Source organism: Pollicipes pollicipes, unplaced genomic scaffold (genome assembly GCF_011947565.3).
Source record: "Pollicipes pollicipes isolate AB1234 unplaced genomic scaffold, Ppol_2.1 Scaffold_7231;HRSCAF=8579_pilon_pilon_pilon, whole genome shotgun sequence".
Classification (NCBI taxonomy): domain Eukaryota; kingdom Metazoa; phylum Arthropoda; class Thecostraca; order Pollicipedomorpha; family Pollicipedidae; genus Pollicipes; species Pollicipes pollicipes.
In genome coordinates this window covers 44,127,831-44,151,949 of record NW_023597034.1, presented here as the reverse complement: position 1 = coordinate 44,151,949, position 24,119 = coordinate 44,127,831, and the positions used below count along the sequence as shown (strand labels likewise).

The following is a 24,119-nucleotide window of genomic DNA, read 5'->3' as shown; positions in this document are numbered from 1 at the left end:
AGGACGCTGAAACTGCTCTCATGGCTCTCAAAGTGGTGGCTGGTCTTCATGGGATGGGCTCGGTCTGCAACGGGTTTGCTCCGTAGAAAAAAAGAATGATCACTGCTTTATTTCACAGCACGCACAGCGATTGGGTACCTGCCATCACGCGACCCGACCATCGCTTAAATCTGAACACTCGTCGTTAAGTGTTAAACTTCACATGGGAAGCTGAACTCTACACGGTGGTAGTTTGTCTTAAGACCGGTGAAGTTACACTTGGTAATTTTGGTGCCGGTACCAGCGAATTATCGACCGACGTGAACAGTTGTATGTTGGCGTATGTAATCCCCGAATCCGATCATATGATTGAATGCCGCCGGCCTCCCCGTCTTCCGGGCGGTTCCCACAGCCATAGGCAGCCTTTTTTGCGTCTAGACGGGCACCATTTATCATGTCCCTGATGTGGGGAGCATTGATGCTCAGGGCTTTAGATCGGAATAAATTATGTCTTTACTGTATATCTTGCGAATGAAAATAAATCAAGGAACCCAGTCGCTGACTACTTCGAGAGGCCAAACAGCTTTTCATCCAACCTTTTCCCAGGTTATAACCGTGAGCTGCTCACCGGTAATCAGTAACTGGAAAATCCGCGGAACTTGTTTGAATGCCCCTGGAATAGTCTGGGAATCGCCCCACCAACGCGTATCCTTGCAGGAAGCCTGCACTGCGGACAGCATGCGCTGGTTTTCTCAAATGCATCCAACGTTGCATCTTGGACTTGGAAGTTTATGCACGCTTATGGTGCTTTTCTGCAATGTTCGGTCCGCCTTCGTCCCTGTTTGAGAGTATTTGGCCGAGAAATGGAACTACTTGTCAAACAGCGTGGAAAGCCATTCAGGAATGATAGCCGCGCTGGTTTTCGTGTCACGTGTCAAGTTGAAGCCGACAGGCATTTTCCAGGGCAGGGATGGAGATTGGGTCGCTCAAAGTTGTAGAAGCGGAAGTGCCCGCGGGCGATGGGCCACATCCGGGGTTGGATTTTGCACCCCTGCAGACAGCACGGCGCTCAAGGCGGGCCGGTTGGGGACACGCCCCTCCTCCATCCATCACGAGAGCAGCGGCTGCCGGTGACCGTCTCGACACGGAAGCCTGTCCGGCTTTGAATTATCTGCACGGTGCCGCTGCAGTAAGTCATCGATTTTGCTCCGCCCGTGACAAATTCGTGCGTTTGTCGAGCTGCTGGGGGCCCGGGGGACTTCGAAATTGTTGAAGGCGGATAATGTGACAGTGCGATGATCGCCTCCGTGGTGTCCACAGCTATGATAAGCTGATTTGAAATGGATATCGTGTTTGCTGCGTGGTGTCGCTAATCGTGCAGCTGTCGCGGGGTGACACAGACGTGCTGCATGGCCGTGACGCAGACTTGCTGCACGGCCGTGACACAGACGTGCTGCATGGCCGTGATGCAGACGTGCTGCATGGCCGTGACGCAGACGTGCTGCATTGTCATGACGCAGACGTGCTGCACGGCCGTGACACAGACGTGCTGCATGGCCGTGACGCAGACTTGCTGCACGGCCGTGACACAGACGTGCTGCATGGCCGTGATGCAGACGTGCTGCATGGCCGTGACGCAGACGTGCTGCATTGTCATGACGCAGACGTGCTGCACGGCCGTGACACAGACGTGCTGCATGGCCGTGACGCAGACGTGCTGCATGGCCGTGACGCAGACGTGCTGCACGGCCGTGACACAGACGTGCTGCATGGCCGTGACGCAGACGTGCTGCATGGCCGTGACACAGAAGTGCTGCACGGCCGTGACACAGGCGTGCTGCACGGCCGTGGCACAGACGTGCTGCACGGCCGTTACGCAGACGTGCTGCGCGGCCGTGACACAGACGTGCTGCGCAGCCGTGAAACAGACGTGCGGCACGGCCGTGGCACAGACGTGCGGCTCTGCCATGACGTGGGCGTGCAATGGCGCCCAGCGGACTGGCCAGTTGTCTCGCCGACCCCTCCATTCACTAGCACACTCGGCGCTAGTTTTTGACGCGGCAGTGAATGGTGTGCAGTCCGGAGACCAGGCTAGAGGGGATAAGTTTCACTCTGGCTTTGTAGGACACGGGGCTTCGGTGTTGCGTCCACTGCCGCGCGGACATGTTCAGAGTAATAAAATACGGTAGAGTTGACCTTGCGCGGAGCGGTCGTATCGTATCGCTGAGTGGCAGGGCAAATATCCATCCGAATGTCACTGGGTAAAATGACTTACAGAACTAACGCGTGTTTGTAATGTCACATGCTTCAAGCTTGAAGGCGTAAGCTTCAACTCGCTCCGAACTGGCCCCACATACACCGGCGGCCGCCAGTTCGGACGCAGTTTGGCCGGGAGTTCAGCCGCTGGCCTGGGTGCTGCATCATTCGGCGCTCGAGATGAGCGGTAAATAGTGAAAGGCGGCCCCAATAATTCAGTAGCGTTCTGGCGAGCTTCGCTCCGTCAGTTAGCTGGGGTCGGATGTGGTGGGCTTGGCTGCACTGCTCGGTTGCGCCAGGTCTGCGTTCTGCTGGAACCGCCGGGCCTTCGTGTTCGCATGCCCGTCACGTGGTGCAGCTGGTCCACTGGTCGTGTCAGTCTGACCGTGGGTCTGGGGGTCGGGCTGATTTGTCGCACCTGGATATCACCGTGACTTTGGCGCGCGTGGGCCCAGTGCTCCACTTTAGAGACTGGTAGGTACCAGAGATGAGTCTCCTAGCCGGTGCGCTGGGAGCGGCGTCGTGTGAGCCAACAGGACAGTTACGCACAGCTGTGAGTTGTGTGCTGATCGGTTGTATGGGCTCTGACTGCGACTTCAGCGTGGCGGATCTGATGGAAGGAGGCAGGGGGGGGGGGGGGGTTCACTGAGTTCACAGCTCGGGACAGGGTGCCGAGTCGGAGTGAGCGTAGATCACACCAACGGACGGCTTTGCCCCAGGTGCGGTATCGTAACTGGAAATTGTTTCAACAGCTACGTTCCGGCCGATGGGATCGCTGCGATATAGCGGCCTCGGGCTGGGGTGCTGGCGAATATAGCAAGGGGCAGGGGCTGAGCCAGGGCGGCGGCCGACGCGGACGCCGGTGTTATGAGCCGACATTGATTATCGGCCCGTCAGATTGCCGGCAATTCCGGGACGTGGGGGGCCAGAGACTTCGCATTAATGCAGGGCTGTGCGCCCCAGTGTCGCAGTGAGCTGCCGCCCTATCAGTTATGGTGCCGCACCTCGTCAGATTCGGCGTCTGTGTTTTATGACCCAGCCTCGCATCGTTACAGACGCCAACGTGCTGTCCAAATAATAACGCTTACGTTGTTCCCGCAATATTTTGTCTACCAAGTTACACTCATGTTTGCCTCAGTTGCCTCAAGCTGGTCGTTAGCTCCTTTTCTGTATCGTGACGTATGCCGTTGCTGAGTCTTACGACACCGCGGTGCCTGTTGCACCCTTACGTTTGCGTGCCTTCGTTGCTATGCTGTTGCCCGGCTGTGTATGTCGCATTTACATGTGGCTGGCCGCTCCGCCCCTTGCTGTGCATGCGGGTGCGGCCGTCCCGTCACCTCTCTGTGGACTGACCTCGCACGCTTCCTCTCGGGCAGACCGAGGCGCAGGAGCACGTCGAGAAGATGGCCATGGACAACCATCGGCTGCGCGAGCGCGTGAACACGCTCACCGCCGACCTGGAGAAGGCGCGCGCGGCGGCGGCGGCGGCGCGGCCGGCCTCGCCGCCGCCGGCGACGCCGGCCTCTCCGTCGGGCGAGCGGCGCCCGCTGCGGGCCGTGCAGTCGCCGGCGGACGGCCGGCCCGGCCGACCCAGTCTGCTTATGCGCCAGGATAGCAAGCTCAGCGTCAAGACGCTCATCGAGACCATCGAGTCGGCCAACAAGCAGGCCAAGGCCGGTCAGTGCGGCGGCGACGGCGGCGGCGGCGCGTAGTGTCGGATCCTGCGCCCCAGGGAGCTGCCCGGTGGGGGGGGGGGGGGGCGGTCTCCGGGGAGACCCTCCGGCATTGCACGTAGCAGGTGAGCGGCGGCGGCGGCGGCGCCGGCAGCGGCGCCGGTCTACGATGTGGCGGCGATGCGTGGACGTGCCGACAACCCTGGAGCAGCCGGTGACGCTTAGAGAGGGCCAGAAGTGGCGTGGCGGACGGAAGTACACGCTCCAGCCACGGACATCTCACTGGGACCGTCCGGTCCACGGTGGTCCCGCCAGCTACGTGTGAAGTGGCCAGCCCGAGTCGCAGCCAACCGGGTGCGGCAAAAGGCCCCGTTGAAGCGATTAGACACACTGGAAAGAACCCTTTGAGGAAAGTTAGGAGTAAGTCTACGCACGATCTATGGTTTATTCGCTGGCGGGAGCTGGGAGTTTCGCGTAGACGCGTTGACAACGTCGCAAACTTGAAGCCCGAGCGCGGCTCCAGTGAGATGCGCGTATCCGACAGTGGCGTGCTCATTTTGTCAGTGTTTAAACTCAGAGTGCTGCGACCGTGGCCAATCCGAGACGGCGGCACTATTTTTGTCCGTCCCGGTTTGTTGAATCTGCAAAGCTGCCTTTTGGGATCAGATTTTGCGCTTGGTCTATGCATATAGAATTAGAAAGCCTTTTGATAAGCCCAATTCGTTAAGCTGTCGCAAGCTACCAGGGACGCTGTTCGAAGAGCCTCGAAGCCCTCGCTATGACCTCACATCTGACTCATGCCTGGCCCATTGGCTCCGCAAGTATGGCATGTTTCGTATGGTAGTGGCCGGCCGCCGGGCGCGCTGAATGTCCGGAGATGGCCGTCTCGCCGGGCTGGCCGCCGTCAGCGCGGCGCCGCCCGGGGTGTTCCGTTCGCAGCATCGACGCTCGGCTGGGCTCTCAGAGCTGATGTACGCCAGCCGCTCCCACGGCACGGTTCGGGCGCGTCTGCACGGAAAGGTCAGGGGTCAGGGCCGCGCCCGCCGCAGGGCCACGGTTGCAGGCCTGGTCGGAAGGGAAGGGAGTTGAGGGGGCGTGGTTGGCTGGAGATGTGCGGTCTGTCCCCTCAGTCAGTTATGCCGGGGAGATGAGAGTGCCGGGCGCGCAGCCCCCGCGGACCACGCCCCGCGCACCTGCTGCAGCGGCTGTAGACATCGACCCGGCTGGATGTCGGAGGAACTCACCTCCGCTGCGGGCTCGGAACTGTGCCGCTGTGCCCTCCTCCCGCTTGGTATGGCCCTGATCCACCTGGGTACGGCCCTGCTCCCGCTGGGTACGGCCCTGCTCTCGCTGGGTACGGTTTTGCTCCCGCTGGGTACGGAGCTGGGCCGCTGGGTACTCGGTGCTCGCGCTGGCTGGCCCGCTTGCGAAATTTGTGACAGCGTACACCGGGTGGGAGGGGTGCCGAGTATGCCGTGCTCCCAGTCTGAAGCGTGACAGGCCGGCGCGGCTTCACCAGGGCAGCCCTGGGCTCTTCAAGCACGGCCTGGCTGGTCTGTCGCACTAGGCGACCGTCTCTAATGGGTACGCTGCTGTGCTGCATTAGTCTTGCTGATGTGCGGACCAAGCTTTGATCGTTAGGCTCTGGCTCGCCTTGGTGCTCAGTCTATCGATCCGCCTTCAGCAGGTTAGTGGACAGAATGCCGGCCTTCTCCACGCGCGGAGCGCTTGTCTGTCGGCACTGCATCCAATTAGGCTAAAATGCGTCCGAATGTGTCCTTGAACTATGCACCACCGGTCAGTCCCTTTGCCTGCCGTCCTCTAATGTAGCAGAGCACGCGCGCCTGAGTGTGCCCGCCCACGGTTATGCTCTTAGAAGGCCTGGGTTGTCAGCAGACCCGGGCTCGCTGCGGGCATTACTCGGAGCGGGCTCGATGTGGTAATCAACCCCCCACGGGTGGCGGCAGGAAATATGGGGTGGGTCATGCAGGCATGGCGAGACGAAACTTTGCATTGTCTGAAGTAGGTGTTTTTCCTGAGCTTGGGAAAACTGACATCTCTTTGTTTTTACGACAAAATAAAACTGAAGCATCTGAATGACTTGTCCCAGCTGCGGGGTTGCTCTCTGCCCGTTCTGTGAAAGGCTGCGTGCCTGCTTGGAGGGCGTGGCCCGTGGCGGCCGCCTCGTCTGACGGTCCGCCGCTCGCCTGTCAGGGGGAGGGGGGCGTGATGTCCGTCTCGTCTGACGGTTCGCCGCGTGTCTCTCCGCCAGGCAGCCGCAGCTCGTCCACGTCCAGCCTGAATTCTGAACCGCAGCACCCGCGCCTCACCGCCTCGGCGAGCTCCCCGCTGACGCCGAGCGCAGCGCCGGCCACGGCGGCGCCCGGCGCGCCGGCGCCGCGCCCCTTCGGTCGCAGCTACACAGGTGAGGGCACCGGGGGTCAGCCAGGGATCGGGGCACGCCCTCCGGAGCCCGGCCGGCTCCCCTGGGCTGGGGAGGCCGGAGCCAGAGCTGTGGGACTCGCCGTCGGCCGCTGTCCTCAGTGTCTGGCGGCCTCCTCTGTGTGGCGTGTGTGCGTGCGCCGTGTGGACAGCCACGTGTGGTCTTGTGACGGACACACGTGGCTGGGGGCCGGCCGAGTCGGGACGAGTGTGGCTGCGTGACGGACACCCGAGTGGGGGGAGCGGAGGCGGCTGGGGCCGGCCGTGTCGGGACGAGTTTAGACGGACTCCGCGTTCGTGAGCTGACTGTGTTGTTCTGGCCTGACCTGGTGGTCTCGATGCCCTCAGCGTTACGCTCGGAGCGAGGTAGGAGTTCGGGCGGCGAAGTTCGCCCCCCATAAGTCAACATCCCCAAGTTCGGATCCGTTTGGCTGTCCCGCGCGGCTGCTGCTACCATTGGTTATGATTTCAGTTTGTTTTCTGTACCCTTATGCTGCACGAGCTACGTAGTAAGCCTATTTAGATGGCACACTTGCCCACCGCTAGGGCGCCGGGTTACCAAAGCTTTCACCGTTTTATTTGTAGATCACATTTGGAATTTATCTGTGGATTGAAACTTAAGCTGGGACTTCGTGTGTGTGCGTGCCGTGCGGTGTTGATGCATGGCAGATGACCGGTGGCAATGCTATCCCATCGACACAACCTGCTTGTCAATGCATTGTTCGTTGCATGTAGCCATTAGCAAGAAGCGTAAATTTGGCTCTGCGCTTACAGTTGCGTGGGTCGGTCAGCCGTTAGTGAGCATGAAACGGCTGGTTGGTGGTCTGATCGCAGCGGTCGGATGTTCGTTACGCGAAGCTGCTGTCGTCGAAGCCAGAGGCTGTGCTCCACCCATGGTTGACAAGTTGTGTCTGATATGAGCTGCCACTGCTGGTGGTGGTGATTTAGGTTTTAAGGGCGCGTCGGCATCAGGGCCATTTTGCGCCCAGAGCTGCCACTGCGGTGTGTGTGCGCGTGGCTTGTGAGCCTGTCCTGCGGCCCTGACCTTTGCTCTGCCGCGCCCGCAGACAGCCTGTTCAGCAAGGCCAGCATGACAGATTCGGTGAAGGCGTCGGCGCTCAAGGCCGGCGAGGAGGGCAAGCCGCTCACCTCCATCTTGGCCAACAAGCTGGACACGAGCCTGCGGCGCAGCAGCTACGGCGACCAGCTGGGTCAGTGGGCCGGCCCTCCCCCGGAGAGGACCCCACACAGACCCGGACACGGGGAGGACCCAAGCAGACCCGGACACGGAGACGACCCCACGCGGACCCTGACACGGAGACGACCCACGCAGACCTGAACACGGAGTAGACCCCACACAGACCCGGACACGGAGGTGACCCCACGCGGACCCGGACACGGAAAGGACCCCTACGCAGACCCGGACACGGAGAGGACCCACACAGACCCGGACACGGAGAGACCCACGCAGACCCGGGCACGGAGAGGACCTCACACAGACCCAGACACGGAGAGGACTTTTGACTGCGCCTGGCATGCACTTGGCATGCAGCATGGATGGAAAGCATATCTTAGACTCCGGCAATACTGGACTAGCCATCGCACCAAATGTTACCAATGACTGATGTGCAGCGGCCCTGACCGTATGGGCTGGAGAGAGAGAGAGAGAGAGAGAGAGAGAGAGGGAGAGATGCGAGAGGAGAGGAGAGAGAGAGAGAGGCGAGCGGGAGAGAGGAGAGAGAGAGAGAGAGATGAGCGAGAGAGAGAGAGAGAGAGAGGATGAGAGAGAGAGAGAGAGAGAGGGCGCGGGAGAGGGAGAGGGAGAGGAGACGGGAGAGGGAGAGGGAGAGGGAGAGGAGGAGAGAGGGAGAGGAGAGGGCGAGGAGAGGAGAGGGAGAGGGAGAGGGAGAGGGAGAGGGAGAGGGAGAGGGAGAGGGAGAGGGGAGGGAGGAGGGAGAGGAGAGGAGCGGAACTGATCCTCGTCTGATCGTTGCCTCCGAAGGCCTTCAGCTAAGCCTGCTATCTATCGCTGGATTATGCCCATGCAATTTGGGCGTAGAAGTTGAGCCAAGCTTACGTGTAGTTTAAATTCGCACAGCTAAGCGTCGTTGATAGGCCACTTGACGACAAGACGCAGATTTCCTTTATTCCGATATTGTCCGTACGGATATCGAGCCCCGAAGATCTATTGACGCAGCGAAATTGAAACGGGCCGCTCTGGTCATCTTCGGGAAATTGTAAAATGGCCTGACGGAAATATTGATATGCATCTTATCTCGCTTCAAGCTGATAATCTCAAAATTTCGCGTCTCTCACCGCAGAGATCCAAGATGGCGTGGGTCAGACAGCATGAATGTCAATGCGGAGATCGCACCGCGTCCCAAGGTGGGGTGGGATGCGTGCATGTCGTGCACTAGTGGGGTGTGGGCACCAGTTGCACGCATATTTGGCGGCTTCCTCGCGTGGTTTACGCGCCCGCCTCTGCGCCAACCAGCCGGACCAGATTGGACGAACTGGCACGGGGCGGCCTGTCGCACAGCGCGTAGATCAGCGCGTATAGCATTGCAGTGTTGTAAGACTGGCGCGTCAGTTGGAACAACGCTCAGAATGTCAGTCCGAAGTCACACTAAAAAAGAAACAAGCCTCCGTTAAACTTAAATTGCAGCGTTAGGGTTATGGCGCTTAGGCAGTCAGACTTCCGTGTAGACCGGGTTCGCTGAGCCGTGGTGATATTTGGAGCTCAAGGGTCTCTTGGCCGACCGACAAGTGGGAGCGACCGTCCGCTTGAGCGACCGTCTGCCAACTAGTTTGGGCGAGCGGTCGTGTGTGTAGGCTTGCGTGAATGCGGTCGGGAATCCATGCATGTAAACATTTCTCTCACGCTCTATGCGAAGGTGGACGAAGTTGGACTCTCCTTACATAGTTTGCGTGGCTCGAGGGGTTCGTCCTCAATAGCCGTACATAATTGCTTTTGGCAGCGTTTCTTGCGGACGTGATTAGCTTCGCTATTATTGAAAGCGATTTCCAGTTTTCAACATGTTCTAGTTATTCTGGTGGCGGCTTGCGGACCAAAAAGAATATTGGAGAGCTGGGTGGCCTCTGGTCTCTGAAGTAGTCTGGGTGCGCGGGCATGAGGCACGTTGTCTACCTTTTTATTGGAAGAAAACAAAAAATATGTTCACCTGCAGGCCACTGTTGTCATTGGTCATGTGCATACGTTCCTCCACGTCCATCCCACCCTACCTTACCTCATGCGTCCCTTCTCGGCAAAGCGAGGGCGAAGCGAGCAACATTTGTATAGACTGCCGCCTGGCGCCGGGCCTTTGTGCACGGCCCGTCGTGGTTCAGCCGGTCGTTGGTGCGTTATATGTGCGCGCCTTTCGTTGCCAAGTTGGCTGTGACGGCCGTCCCGGCGGCGCAGGTCGGGCCGGAGCCGGGTGGCCTTGGCCGGCTCCCAGCCTCTGTCCCGGCTCCTGGCTTCTGTCCCGACTCCCAGCCTCTGTCCCGGCTCCTGGCTTTTGTCCCGGCTCCCAGCCTCTGTGCCGGCTCCTGGCTTCTGTCCCGGCTCCCAGCCTCTGTCCCGGTTGCCAGCCTCTGTGCCGGCTGCTGGCTTTTGTCCCGGCTCCCAGCCTCTGTCCCGGCCCGCAGCTTCTGTCCCGGCTCCCGGCCTCTGTCCCGGCTCCCAGCCTCTGTCCCGGCTCCTAGCGTCTCCCGGATTCCATCCTCCGTCCCGGCTCCCAGCCTCTGTCCCGACTCCCAGCCTCTGTCCGGGCTCCTAGCCTCTCCCGGTTCCCAGCCTCCGTCCCGGCTCCCGGCCTCTGTCCCAACTCCCAGCCTCTGTCTTGGCTCCTGGCTTCTGTCCCGGCTCCCAGCCTCTGTCCCGGCTCCCGGCCTCTGTCCCGGCTCCTGGCTTTTGTCCCGACTCCCAGCTTCTGTCCCGGCTCCCAGCCTCTGTCCCGGCTCATGGCTTCTGTCCCGGCTCCCAGCCTCTGTCCCGACTCCCAGCCTCTGTCCTGGCTCCCAGCCTCTCCCGGATCCCAGCCTCTGTCCCGGTTCCCGGCTTTTGTCCCGGCTCCCAGCCTCCCTCCCGGCTCCCAGCCTCTGTCCCGGCTCCTAGCCTCTCCCGGATCCCAGCCTCTGTCCCGGCTCCCAGTCTTTGTCCCGGCTCCGGCTCCGGACTGGGTGCAGATCTGGTGCCCCGGCCCGGCCCGATCCGGCCGGGCATCGCGCCGCTGACCTGGTAGCGGTGCTGCGGCCGGCTCGACGGTGCCGCGATGTGCCGGCCGTGTCCCGCCGGGCGCCATAGGACGGACCCTCAGTCCGATCTCGGCGACTTATGTACGTGCCCGGCCGCCCGAATCACGCTGTTCGTGCCGGGCACCTCTGGCCGTGACGCGTGCTCGGTCCGATCGCACCGGATAAGGCTCCTCGTCAAGCCCAGCGTTCGTAGGTCTAACCCGTCCGCCGTCCCAGGCCCAGCGTTAGGGGACCTGACCCGCCCGCCGTCCCAGGCTCAGCGTTAGGCCAGACCCGCCGCCGTCCCAGGCCCAGCGTTAGGAAGTCTGACCCTCTCGCCGTCCCAGACCCAGTGTTTAGTAGACCTGACCCGCCCGCCGCCCCAGGCCCAGTGTCAGGAAGTCTGACCCCTCTCGCCGTCCCAGACCCAGCTTTTAGGAGACCTGACCCGCCCGCTGTCCTAGGCCCAGCGTTAGGACGCCCACGCGGCGGTAGCGTCTGACCCGGCTGCCGTGCGTCCGCAGACAAGAAGGACCCGCTGGCGCCACTGGTCAAAAACGGCGGCAGCAAGCGTAACGCGCTACTCAAGTGGTGCCAGAACAAGACGATCGGTTACCGGGATGTGGACATCACCAACTTCAGCAGGTGTGTGCGGCCGGCGCGCGGCGCGAGCAGCGCCGGGTGGGCGGCGGACCCGGCAGCCGCGCGCTTGCTCCATTAGTGCTGACACGGCGACCGCTGATCGATCGACCCGTAAAAACGGCGGCCCGGCCGCCGTCCCCGCCCGTCGCAGCGTTGCCCCGCCGGCGCGCAGTTCCGCTCGGCCGGCGGGCGGGCCGGCCCCTCCGCGGCGCCGCAGGCACCGGCCGCTGCTGCCGCCGCGCTGGCCGGTGCCCGGGCCTGTTCACGGTCGCGTCCGGCCTGTTTACGCGCGCCTGGGCGGGTGCGCTGATGGATTCGATGGAGCTTTCCGGTAGTTTTTTCTTTTGTTGAATTTTTGAAGGTCTTTGCATTACCGGCGTTCCCAAATCCCTGGCCAGCTTGTTTGCTGAGGAATTTTACGAATGCGTTTTATCGCACGCTGGTTAACTGCCGGGATTTTTCACCATTAAATGCAAGTTAAAATGAAAAATAAGCGAGTGGGAAAAATACACGTTCTCGAGCAAATCACAATGCTTCTCTGTCGTGTTCGTTTTTTCATGTCTTAAGAATGCCGAATGGCAGAAAGGACGACCTGGCCCGCAAACAAAACGTTGTTATTTTCGTTGCTGGAATTTGTTATGTCCAGAGGAATGGTTTTGCGAACCCATGATCATCTCATAATGTATCAGTTGGCCTTGTACCGGGTACGCATTGCTTCGCTGCCCGGTCGCAGAACCACACGAGGAGGGTGATCGGTCAGTCCGTGGCTCGCGTGATCCCCTGTCCCGATAACGCTACTTGGCATCTGCTGCCGGTAACATCGACGCGCTTCTCAGGCGCGGTGACGGCGTCGTGCCACAGTGGTGCACCGACCGGTATGGTGTCAGTGGTACACCGGCCGGTGTGGTGTCAATGGTGCACCAGCCGGTGTGGTGTCAGTGATACACCGGCCGGTGTGGTGTCAGTGGTGCACTGGCCGGTGTGCTGTCAGTGGTGCACTGGCCGGTGTGGTGTCAGTGGTGCACTGGCCGGTGTGGTGTCAGTGGTGCACCGGCCGGTGTGGTGTCAGTGGTGCGCCGGCCGGTGTGGTGTCAGTGGTGCACCGGCCGGTGTAGTGTCAGTGGTGCACCGGCCGGTGTGGTGTCAGTGATACACCGGCCGGTGTGGTGTCAGTGGTGCACCGACCGGTGTAGTGTCAGTGATGCACCGGCCGGTGTGGTGTCTGTGGTGCACCGGCCGGTGTGCTGTCAGTGGTGCACCGGGGCCGGTGTGGTGTCAGCGGCCTTCCGGCCGAGCATCTCGCTCTCGCTCTGCGGCGGTGGAGCCCGGCCCTCGAGTCAGCGTCGGATAACCTCGACCGTGCCCCGGGCGCCGCCGCCGCCGCCGCCGCCGCCGCCGCCGCCGCCACCGCCGCCCGTGTCACGGCTGACCGGCGCTACCCATTAGACGGCCGGCGGCGGGGGGGGGGGGGGGGGGAGAGAGGCGATGGCTGCTCCGGCGGTGATGGTGCCGGCTGGGCGGCGGCCGCCGTCGCTCCGCTGGCAGACTGGGCCGGCGCTAGCCGGCGGTATGGCTCCCGGCCGGCACATCGTCGACGCCCGGCAGTCCGCGCCGGCGACCGCCGAGGCATCGACCGCCGCTGGCCGCCTGCGCTCATTCTCGCCAACAACTGCGTGTGGTGTCGCATCGACCCCGCCGGCCACGCATGACGGTCCCCGCCTGCAGTCCGTAGAGGCTTTTCACCGAGCCCCGTCATGTTCCGAGTTATTGTGTAACTGATGAATACGAACACGCTGGTGGTGGTGGTGATGGTGGCGCTAGCAGGGTGTCTGCACCGACGGCAGCCCGTCGCTGACTGGTGCGCTCTGCCGGCAGCTCGTGGAACGACGGCATGGCCTTGTGCGCGCTGCTGCACAGCTTCATGCCGGACAAGGTGCCGTTCGACTCGCTGCGGCCAGGCGACAAGCGGCGCAACTTCACGGCCGCGTTCGACGCCGCCGAGACCGTCGGCATCCCCACCACGCTGGTACGTCCCGCCGCCGCCGCCGCCGCCGCCGCCGCCGCCGGCGCGGCCCGGCCCGGGTCGGTCTGTCGCTGGGTGCCGACGAGTGTCAGGCGGCGGTCACGTCGCCCCGGCTGTCTGTATGAGAGGAATGAGTGTGGTCGGCGATGTGTGTGCATGTGCTGGCGCGTTAGTTCCCGCTCCTCCGTCCACTGGCTGCCTGTTCCTCCGCTGCTGCTCCGTTCACTGCCAGCCGTGCGCCGTGTTTTCGCTTTCCTAGCCCCCCCCCCCCCCCCATCTGGCGCCGGGGGGACGACACGTGCGGGCCGCGTCGCTACTGGGTCGTGCTGGGGAGCGTCGCGGCGCCGCGGTTGTCGGGCTGATGGCGCGCGTGGCCGCCCCGGGGACTGCTGACATTAGTGCCGCGCCGATGTGCCGGCGTGGCTGGCGCTCCTGTCAGGCGAGGTGCCTGCTGCGCCTGCGGGAGTCGGGCGCGCTCTTCCAGCCGGAGTCGGGCAGCTGCGGGGAGAGGACCCCGTCCGGCCGGTGTGGGGCAGCTGTGGGGAGAGTGCACCGTCCGGCCGGTGTCGGGCAGGCGCCGTCCGGCTGGTGTCGGGCAGCTGCGGGTAAAGGGCACCGTCCAGCCGGTGTCGGGCAGCGCCGTCCGGCTGGTGTCGGGCAGTTGCGGGGAGAGGGCGCCATCCGGCCGGTGTGGGGCAGCTGTGGGGAGAGTGCACCGTCCAGCCAGTGTCGGGCAGCGCCGTCCAGCTGGTGTCGGGCAGTTGCGGGGAGAGGACCCCGTCCGGCCGGTGTGGGGCAGCTGTGGGGAGAGTGCACCGTCCGGCCGGTGTCGGGCATCGCCGTCCGGCTGGTGTCGGGCAGCTGTGGGGAGAGTGCACCGTCCAGCCGGTGTCGGGCAGCGCCGTCCGGCTGGTGTCGGGCAGTTACGGGGAGAGGGTGCCGTCCGGCGGCTCAGTGCCGGTGCCGAGTAGCGCGCACCGTCCCCTCCCCCCCCCCCCCCCCCCGGCTCGGCGAATCGATGCCGCGTCCCAGCGGTGGTGATAGATGACTGTTAAATCTGCGGCCTGGATATGTGTCGAAAACCTCGGTGCCTTTTCGAGACTTCTCACGCTCCCAGCGCTTACAGTTTCGATGACATTCAGCTCCGCTTCCCCGTGGGAATATGGTTTGCGAGGTTCTCGCGCATCTGTACCATGAGACTTGACGCTTGTTCGTTCTAGCGTCTTGCTCGCCTGTATCACAAAGCTTTGCCCCGTTATTTCCGCGTGTGTTGATATCTTGACCGCTACGGTCAGGCGATAAATGGCAGTGGGCAATATCCTGCAGCGAAGCACCGTTTTACGCTGGCCTGGCTTGGCGACCGCCCCGTCTCTGTCGTAAGTCGCTGAGTAGTGGGTGGGAGGCGATGCCTGCTGCTGCAGCCGATGGCCGCCGGACGGGCTGAGGCCACAATCTCCGCCGCCAGCGGTGATTTGTAGGACGGGTCTGGTCCGCGTCTCTTATCTGTCGAACTGTCCCAGGGGCGCGGCTGGCCTGTGTCGATGGTCCGCTGGTCTGTACCGCTCGTCCGCTGGTCTGTACCGCCCGTCTGCCGGTCCATGGGAGACCGGGACTGATCTGCACCTCTAGTCTGCCTGTCCTGACCGCTCGGCTGGGGGTCAGGGTCAGGGACGGGGCAAGGTGCGCTGGTTCTCGTTTGCTGGTCCGCGGAAAGCCCATGGGTCCCATCCGCGTCCTGTTTGTCAGAGGTTCATACGACCAGACGGCCCCCAGCGGACTCGGCAAAGCGCGATGATGAATGGCTCCGGGAAACGCCGGTAAGAAGGGCGTAAAGTGGGCCAAACGCAGCTAGAGGTGGGCGCTAGTTGCACGTGGAAAGTGATTGTAACTGATGCGAAGCTGCACTGGGATAATGTGGAGAATCGTAGCCAGCTGCGCTGCGGCTCGATCAGCCGGACGCGTAAATGTGGGCGGATCGCGCGGGACGGCGGCTTGTTCTCGTCATCAGTCGGCACTGCTCTGACAGCAGCTGCTGGCTGCGGCAGGCCGCGTGGGCCGGTGGTGGTCTGGTCTGGCGGTGCTCGGCGTCTGCCACCGGCTGGGAGCGGCACGCTCATGGCAGGCCGCGTGGGCCGGTGGTGGTCCGGTCTGGCGGTGCTCGGCGTCTGCCACCGGCTGGGGAGCGGCACGCTCATGGCTGGCCGCGTGGGCCGGTGGTGGTCTGGTCTGGCGGTGCTCGGCGTCTGCCACCGGCTGGGAGCGGCACGCTCATGGCTGGCCGCGTGGGCCGGTGGTGGTCCGGTCTGGCGGCGCTCGGCGTCGGCCACCGGCTGGGAGCGGCACGCTCATGGCTGGCCGCGTGGGCCGGTGGTGGTCCGGTCTGGCGGCGCTCGGCGTCGGCCACCGGCTGGGAGCGGCTGCTGGCTGCGGCAGGCCGCGTGGGCCGGTGGTGGTCCGGTCTGGCGGTGCCCGACGTCGGCCGCCGCTGGAAGCGGCACGCTCATGGCTGGCCGCGTGCGCCGGTGGTGGTCTGGTCTGGCGGTGCTCGGCGTCGGCCGCCGCTGGAAGCGGCACGCTCATGGCAGGCCGCGTGGGCAGGTGGTGGTCCGGTCTGGCGGCGCTCGGCGTCGGCCGTCGGCTGGGAACGGCACGCTCATGGCTCGCCGCGCGGTCCGAGGTCATCCCGTGAAGTCGGTGCCGCTATTGACTGGTCCGCTGGGCGTCGGTCGATGTGGCGTCATGCGACGCTGAATAGTCGAGCGCTCTGTAAACTCGCCTCTGCCTCTGAACAGTGCCGCGGCCGACAGCGGGCCGCGGGGGGGGGGGGCATTGTCCGACCCCGGCGTGGCCGGCCGGCCGACCGGTGCTCGAGTTCGGTGCCACATCGATCGACAGGCGCCGCCACACCAGTCCTCCTCCCGGCCAGGTCGGGCTACACGGGGTCCCGGCCCCGGCCTGCAGCCGCTGTGGCGCCTGCCGACCGTCGCTGACAGCGGGGCGGGAGGGAGGGGGAGTCTCGGCGCCTCCCCCGCTGCCGCTCCAGGGCCTGTCCGGGCCGATAGTGGCCCTATCTGGCCGGCGCTTGTTTGAACGGCGTATCAGATGGCGGCAGGGTGGGAGTGAGGGGGCGAGTACTGCGGAGCGGAGCGCGAGCGCTGCCACACCGCTGAGCTGGCTGCAGACTGCGCGGACCTCACGTGCCACTGCCGGACAGACATCGAATCGGTCCGGACACCGGCAGAGTGACCTGACCTCTCCGTCCCACATGCGTCGTACCGTAGCGGACTCACTCCTACCCGCCCGGCTCATACTGCAGCGAACCCATTCGCACTCTGCCGAGCCGCCTGCGATGTGCTGCAGCATATTCATTCTTCCGTCCACTGGCACGGCACTGAATGGAGCTGCAGGCCCACCTCCACCACACGACAGCAAACCGCTCCCATTCCTTCGTGCCGCGCGCGCTGTACCGAACCAAACTCGATCTCACTCCCACTCTGTTGTGTTGTCGTGCCACGTCGTACCTAAGCCAAACTTGCCTCCCGTTTCCCGGTGTTGGGAGAGGCCTGTCGGTGATGCTCCATCTCCGCTGGTTCGTCTGGGGAGAGGAAAGCTGTCGCTCCGCCCCTCCCCGCCGGCCGGCGCGCCGAGGCGCCGGCCAAGGCATTGTCGATGGAGCTGGTGCTCTCATGAGCAGACGTTGGGAAGGGGCAGGGGGGAATGTGGGGGAGGAGGGAGAGGCGGGCGCGGCACCGGCTCTGGACTGACCCGGCAGTCCACGCTGTCTCTCCGCCGGGCGGGCAGACTGTGCCGCGCCGAAGGTGGTGCTGCGTAGTTGCAGGCTGTGCCCTGGTCGACTCATTGGGCCAACCAGGCAGCCACTCGGCTCGGGAGCAGCGAGTGCGCCGTGGTACACTGGGCTGTACCTGGGATCATACGCAGGGCTGCGCCCGGCGCCGTACACTGGGCTGTACCTGGGATCATACGCAGGGCTGCAACCGGGGCCGTATACTGGCCTGTACCTGGGATCATACGCAGGGCTGCACCCGGGGCCGTACACAGGGCTGTACCTGGGATCATACGCAGGGCTGCGCTCGGGGCCAGGCAGGCGCTGCTTGCCCGTTTGAAGGGGTGAGGTCCGAGCTCAGACCCGAGTTCACAAGGTTATGCACAGAAGAGCATATAGCAATTCAGGCAGACGCATAATGCATTTGGGGTATGGTGTGGTGTTCCGCGCTGCCTGCGTGCAGGCCGCCTGCTGGAGGACGGTCGAGGCTCGCCAGCGCGGTCTGCTGACCTGGCCGGCGTTGGTCCTGAGCTGGCCTTACACCGGCGTGGCATGGTGCAGTCATACGGGCGACGCCAGACGGCGGCTGCTCCCCGACGGGAGGTGGGCGCGGCCAATAATTGGTCGGCCAAAGGTCGCCTGTCGCTGGTGATTGAGCCGGCCGGAGGCGCGCCGGCCCCAATGGTCTGTCGCTGCTTCTCTCTCTCTCTCTCTCTCTCTCTCTCTCTCTCCTCATCTCTCTCTCTCTCTCTCTCTCTCTCTCTCTCTCTCTCTCTCTCTCTCTCTCTCTCTCTCTCTCCTCTCTCTCTCTCTCTCTCTCTCTCTCTCTCTCTCTCTCTCTCTCTCTCTCTCTCTCTCTCTCTCTCTCTCTCTCTCTCTCTCTCTCTCTCTCTCTCTCTCTCTCTCTCTCTCTCTCTCTCTCTCTCTCTCTCTCTCTCTCCTCTCTCTCTCTCTCTCTCTCTCTCTCTCTCTCTCTCTCTCTCTCTCTCTCTCTCTCTCTCTCTCTCTCTCTCTCTCTCTCTCTCTCTCTCTCTCGCCGTCCTTAACTCTCGAGTTTCTCTCTTCTCGCACAGTTGCCCTCCATGTCCCGTTTCTTTTTCTCAACAGCGTTGTTGTGTCCTACAAATATTCCCTTTTTCATTTCGCGCCTTGATCCCTGTTACTCATATCCCCGCTTAGCTTGTCTCCCGTTTTTCATCCATTTTCCCTGCCATAGTTTTCCCCTCACCTTGCACACTACCAACGGTCCATTGGTATTCCCGATGCGTTTCAGCTTGTTTGTGTTGTGCGCCTTCCACCACCCTCGGTTTTGATGCTGGTGCCCACTGGTGAGTGGAATGTGCGTGAGCGCCTTGTCGCCTGCGTCTGTGGTCTGTGTCGTGCGTGCGTGCGTGCGTGCGTGCGTGCGTGCGTGCGTGCGTGCGTGCGTGCGTTGCGTTGCGTGCGTCGGCTGCGTGCGTGCGTGCGTGCGTGCGTGCGTGCGTGCGTGCGTCGTGCGTGCGTGCGTGCGTGCGTGTGTGTGTGTGTGTGTGTGTGTGTGTGTGTGTGTGTGTGTGTGTGTGTGTGTGTGTGTGTGTGTGTGTGTGTGTGTGTGTGTGTGTGTGTGTGTGTGTGTGTGTGTGTGTGTGTGTGTGTGTGTGTGTGTGTGTGTGTGTGTGTGTGTGTGTGTGTGTGTGTGTGTGTGTGTGTGTGTGTGTGTGTGTGTGTGACGCCAGTGACCCACCCGCACCGGCGTCATGTCCTGTCCTGTCCCCGCCCTGTCATGTCACCGTCCGCTGACCCTGTCCTTCCGTGTCATGTCACCGTCCGCTGACCCTGTCCTCCCGTGTCATGTCACCGTCCGCTGACCCTGTCCTCCCGTTGCAGAACACCAATGACATGGTGTCACAGGATCGGCCCGACTGGCAGCAGGTGCTCGCCTACGTCACGTCCATCTACAAGCACTTCGAGACCTAGCGGGAGGCCGCGCGCCGCCTCCCGCCCGCCCCCGGCTGTGATCCCTCCCCACCCCGGCAGATCTGACACTTGCCCGCCAGCACCAGTCGTGCGCGCGCGCACCGCGCCTCTCAGGACCTTCTATAGCGTCAGCCGTGGCGCCGTGCACCGCCCGGTAGCCGGTAGTGTTCTGACCAAATGTTGATCTAGTCCGCAGCGCGGTGCCGGAAGCACGTCCTTCCGGCGCCGGCGGCTGCACGCGAGCGCTGGAGAGCCAGCCGAGGTTCCCGTCGCCGGGCCGCGTCTCCGTGCGTGTGTGAAGGCCGTCTGTCAGTCGACCGGCCGCCCCCGCAGGCTAGCACGGGCCGGCGGCCGGCTGCTCCCAGCTCGACGGATGCGTGTGATGACGCTCGCCGTTGATTTGCCAGCCGAGTTGGTGCAGGAGCTATCCGCGTGTGTTTATTTCCACATATCACCACCGTTCTCACTTGATTCAGCGCTGTCCCTGTACAATATATGCCTGCCGTCGCGTCCTCGGTTTTGTAGATAAGAGTCGTCGGGCAGGCGATGCGTAATCGTAATATGTTGTATTGGACGGAATGAAAGACCGAGCCGCCGCGTCACGTGTTGTAACGGGCACTGGACCAACGTCTAGACTACATGCAGGAATGCCGGAGTCGCGCACTGTAGTTACATATCACAGCCCCCTGTCAGGCCACCACGGCCGGACAACGCAGACAACATACTCGGCTACCACACTGAGATCACGCATTCGGCTCGACCCGAGCAAGCTGGGCGGGGAGGGCTGCTGGTTTGGGTTGAAAGGTGTGTTCTTGGCTGCCACCAGAATGCGAATGTTGTAACCAGAACTAAGTGCGAGATCAGTTTGGACGTCGCTGAATAACCCGGCGGGCTTTGGATCGCGGCCCGAAAGTTTGCCGTGTAACAATCTCGAGAGAAGGCCTCAGAATAGTAAGTACCCGGACACGAGAGACAGCGTGAACTTAACTACGTTTGGATCACTGAACGTCGCTCTGTCGCTGCCTATGAGTAAGACGCAACTGAGTCTTGCGAAAAATGATCTGACAGGCCATGGATCCTGTTGGGACTGGAAGAGGCCGTGCAGGGCCTCGCTGCTTTGTCGCCCTGACCACCTCGACTACGTAGTGACGCGCGTCATCAGTGGTCTGGGCACTTGTCGCTACTGGATACTTAAATCCTGTGGGTTATGACGCTGATGGCTATTCTGATTGTTGCGCGTTTGGTTGGACTGTTTGGTTGGAAGTATAATCACAAATATTCTTCAACTGCTATAGATATAGGATGCATGGAAAACAGGTAAAGCGAGAAATGTCGAAAATACAGTTATATTTTTCCCTTCCACAATGTCTAAATAGAGCCTATTTTAACCCAGGTTGTTTGGAAAAGAAATGTCACCGTAAGATTCTATGCGAACATAACTAGAACGAATGAATGTCTCATTCTGGATGACTCCACGGGGTGGGGGAGAGGCAAAAGATCTCACAACTTTTACAAACTTCCCGTGTAGTCGACCAAAATAAGCCATCTCGACCCGTCCTGGTTACGTCCTCCCGCTGTTAACTGTGATCTGTCTACAGAGACGCGCATTACCAGATGGCATCGCAGCGCCGGAACTCTGCCCTATTTGAGACCGCCCGTATGCCAGCACCCTAACTGCTGCATCCAGAAGCCGATCCTTCTCTCCCCGCCGGCCAGACACGGCGATTGCCGGAGGCTCTAGTCCAACCCGGTCCAGAGTCATGCGCCTCACGTGCGCCTTATCGGTTCGCCGAATTTGAATAACCCGGCGGGATTTTGATGGCGGGCTGAAAGTTTGCCGTGTAGCAATCTCGAGAGGGGCCTCAGAATAGCAATTACCCGGATACGAGAGACAGCGTGAACTGGGCATCGGAAGCGAGTTCTACAAATGAGTTTCAGTTAAGGGTTGGAAGCCGTCGAGGGCGCTTGGTTCTGACTTTGAAAGCTTGGGAATAAGGTCTAATGGAATTCAATATCGTTCCTAGAATGTCTGGAACGAGAGCTGAAATGTTCACACCTTCCAAAAGATAAACTCTTAGAACAGGAAACTAGCTAGGCGTGGACGGGAAGAATCCACGGATGTCGATCACAACACCAAGAACGAGTGAGTCAATAGCGAGAGTCGACTGCGAGCTCCGCTCCAGCGGGCTCACGCATACGTGCCAGCAAACAGATATTATCACCCAACCTGATATGTCTAGAAGTCCTACATCTGTTTCTGCTCAGTTTCACAGCATGCTTATCGGAGAGCTGCAGCGCAGCACGAGACTGTACGCAGGCCATACTCTGACGGCCATCGGTTACGGCGCCGCGCGGCGCGCCGGCGGCCGGCGCTCGGCGCGACGGGCGGTCCCTCCGCAGCCGATGGAATGACCTCCCTTGACCGCCGGCCGCCGACGCTACCGCAGCGACATGACCTTGCGTCGGAGCCGCGGCGTCGGGTCGCCGGCGATGATGCGCGTCGGCGAGCTCTCGACTCGCACGACACGCGGCCAGCCGTGCGGTGCGTCCGACGGCCGCGGCGCTTCCGGCTCCGGCGGCGCGGCGGCCGGGGCTGGCGCGAGGCGCCGCGGCTCGGCCCCCAGCGAGGCGGCGGCGCTGGCCGCCGGATGACGCCGCGGCCGGATGCAGCCCCGCTCGCAGAGCAGCCGGAAGTGTTCGGGCACCTCCATGAGCAGGTGCATGGCGAACACGAGCTCGCCGCCGCCGCCCGGCGCGCACGCCTGGTTGAAGTCGACGAACTGGAAGTTGTCGAAGCGCCGCGCCGGCACGAAGTCGTCGAGCGCCTCCATGGTGTCCCACGGTCCGTCGCCGACGCCGACCAGCACGACAGAGAGCGGGTGCGCCGACGCGTCGACGAGCGCGGCGATCGTGTCGTCGGCGGCCGGCAGCTGGCCGTCAGACACGACCACCAGCAGCGTGAGCTCGGCCGGGCCCGCCTGGCGCGCGTGCTGCACGGCCCGCTCGATCAGCGGCCGGAGGCTGGTTGGGCCGGCCAGCACGCGGCCGCGCGCCGCCGCTGAGTAGCTGCTGAGCGCGTCGCGGAAGCCGACGCACGCCCGGCCGTCCGGCCGCAGCGGGAACACGCCCGCGTCCCGGCTGGTGGCGTCGCCGAAGCCGTAGGCGAACACGTCACCGCCGTCGAGCAGCGGCTCGAGCGCGCGGCCCACCGCCTGGATAGCCCGCTGGTACGGGTTGCTCGGCTTGAGCGCCACCACGCGGTGCAGGCACTGATGGCCGAAGGTGCGGTTTCCCTGCCACTCGTTGCTGGCGCTGAAGTCGACGCCGAGTACGGTGCGCAGGCGGCGCAGGCCGCAGCGGCGGATGGCGCGCATCAGGTCGCCGTGGCTTTGGAAGCTGTCCTGGATCGACTGGAAGCCGGGCCGCGGCGTGCCGCCCGCGCGCGCCAGCTGGCGGAAGCGCGCCGCGCGCCGCTGGTCGTCGGCCTGGCGGCGCGCGCAGACGCGCTGGCGCGCCTCTGCGGCGCGCGCCAGGTCGCTCCGGTACCAGTAGAAGAGATAGAAGCCGACGGCGACGGAGGCGCAGAAGAGGAGCAGGTCGAGCATGCGGGGCGGTGGCGGTGGCGGCCCCAGCGGCCCCGGGGCAGGGCGCCAGCCGATCGCGCTCGTCCAGATGTCCAGCGTGGCGGAGGCGGCCGAGACAGATGGTGGGCGTCTGGCACGCGGTGACCAGCGGACGCTCGCTGCTGGCGTTCAGTCGGGCCGACCCCGCACAGCCCTGCAACACAAGTCTGGTCAGACCGCGCCACTTCGCCGGCGGCCTGTCGGTAGTGCCGAGCACCGCAGAAGACTCGATAACGTCACGTTAGATGAGGATGGGCAGAACACGTTCTCTGCCCTGGACACAGCAGTAGGCCTGAGGGAAATACGGAACAGCGGCCGGCATTATGTGGTGGATAGATGTCACCGGGACATTTAGATGGATGTTTATGTCTGCATCCACCATTATTCCAAACTCCAGAGACGCTTGGATGAAGAATAGACGTTTCTTAAATCGAAAACAAATGCTTTTCATCAAGAAAACCTGCAAAAACAAATCGCCAAAACACTTGGTGGCAAATGGGTCAGTCATTACCAAATGCGGGGATATCAAATGATTTGAGCCGTCGCAGCTGTGACTTTTAAAAAAGGTGCGTCCTATAAACTGATCCAAAATTCTCAAAAATTACGTTCATGCCTCTCGCTTGGCACGCACGATTCGCAGCGAAGACCCCGCCAAACGGGCTGGCCCCCACATTCGTTATTTCTTGCCTGGGGCAAATAGCCACTGCGATCCGGCTTGCCATGCTGCAGACCTGAAAACTCACAATTCTGAGCGAAATGTTGAAAAATATGAAGTTTTGTGTCAGCTTTAGCAAAACCACTGCTAAATGCTCAAATATCACCCAAGAGACGCGGGATGACCGAGTACGTTTGCTTCGGGGACGTCAAAACGCATTGTGGGTACTACCCTCCATGAGATTTCAAGCATGCGCGACTCCATATCACACAAGAACGTCATGAATCGCCTGTCATATGACATCAGCAGGGACGCAGACACTCCAGCGCCGCAGCATGGCCGCCGTAGGGACGCCACCAGAACCTTGGCAAGGAAAGGGACATAGCGTTGATAAAAGGCAATGCCCAAAAAAAGTCGTCGGATGTGACCTTCTGGTTGATGATGAGCACAGTCTTATTTGTTTAATTATTATTTTACCTTCTGTAACTGGAAAAGAAAGTGGAAGCTATTACGTTATCAATTCTGCCTGAATTCTAAAGGCAATAAATTGCTGAAATTAGATTTTAAACGCATTAGTGGAACAAATCGCCACCGCCCTTAATTTTACAACGATTAATTGGCGTCCACTAAACCGATAGAACTCAGACGCGTAACCAGAATTTTGACCTAGATTCTACAGAGATGTTGCGGAAGGTGAATTGTAGATCGAATGGGTCAAAACTTGTCTTAACATGACCAACCCGTGCCTGTGTGTAAATTTTCAGCTCTCACTTAGAATCGATTGGTGAGAAAAATAACGTAACCTAGTTTGAGCATGCACGATAGCAAATTCAACCAACAGAACCTCGAC

The 24,119-nt window shown here is 62.0% G+C and overlaps 2 protein-coding genes across 2 annotated transcripts in view; one reads left to right on the top strand and one right to left on the bottom strand.

Annotated features, from left to right (window-relative positions):
• LOC119110170 (cytospin-A-like) overlaps positions 1-19,503 on the top strand; it is a 42,961-nt gene extending 23,458 nt beyond the window's left edge. Inside the window, 7 exon segments of the mRNA XM_037233905.1 lie at positions 3,612-3,912; positions 6,181-6,333; positions 6,699-6,716; positions 7,418-7,561; positions 11,111-11,231; positions 13,104-13,254; positions 18,902-19,503. Coding sequence (XP_037089800.1) covers positions 3,612-3,912; positions 6,181-6,333; positions 6,699-6,716; positions 7,418-7,561; positions 11,111-11,231; positions 13,104-13,254; positions 18,902-18,991 — 978 coding nt within the window. The 3' untranslated portion in view covers positions 18,992-19,503.
• A 1,926-nt stretch (positions 19,504-21,429) lies between these two features.
• On the bottom strand, positions 21,430-22,596 carry LOC119110168 (E3 ubiquitin-protein ligase RGLG1-like). The gene is made up of 4 exons (XM_037233904.1): positions 22,507-22,596; positions 21,970-22,401; positions 21,672-21,921; positions 21,430-21,506 (listed from the first exon to the last, which is right to left on the bottom strand). The coding sequence occupies exons 1-4, from the start codon at positions 22,594-22,596 to the stop codon at positions 21,430-21,432; spliced, it is 849 nt and encodes a 282-aa protein (XP_037089799.1).
• Between the last annotated feature and the right edge of the window lie 1,523 nt (positions 22,597-24,119).

Excerpts from the sequence above, each read along its gene's own strand:
- LOC119110168 (XM_037233904.1), bottom strand. The coding sequence starts at position 22,596 with ATGCTCGACCTGCTCCTCTTCTGCGCCTCCGTCGCCGTCGGCTTCTAT. Across the intron at positions 22,402-22,506 it reads ACCTGGCGCGCGCCGCAGAG|TCGATCCAGGACAGCTTCCA; the intron begins GCGCGCCAGCGC and ends CCCGGCTTCCAG. Across the intron at positions 21,922-21,969 it reads CCGTGCAGCACGCGCGCCAG|CTGCCGGCCGCCGACGACAC; the intron begins GCGGGCCCGGCC and ends TCTGACGGCCAG.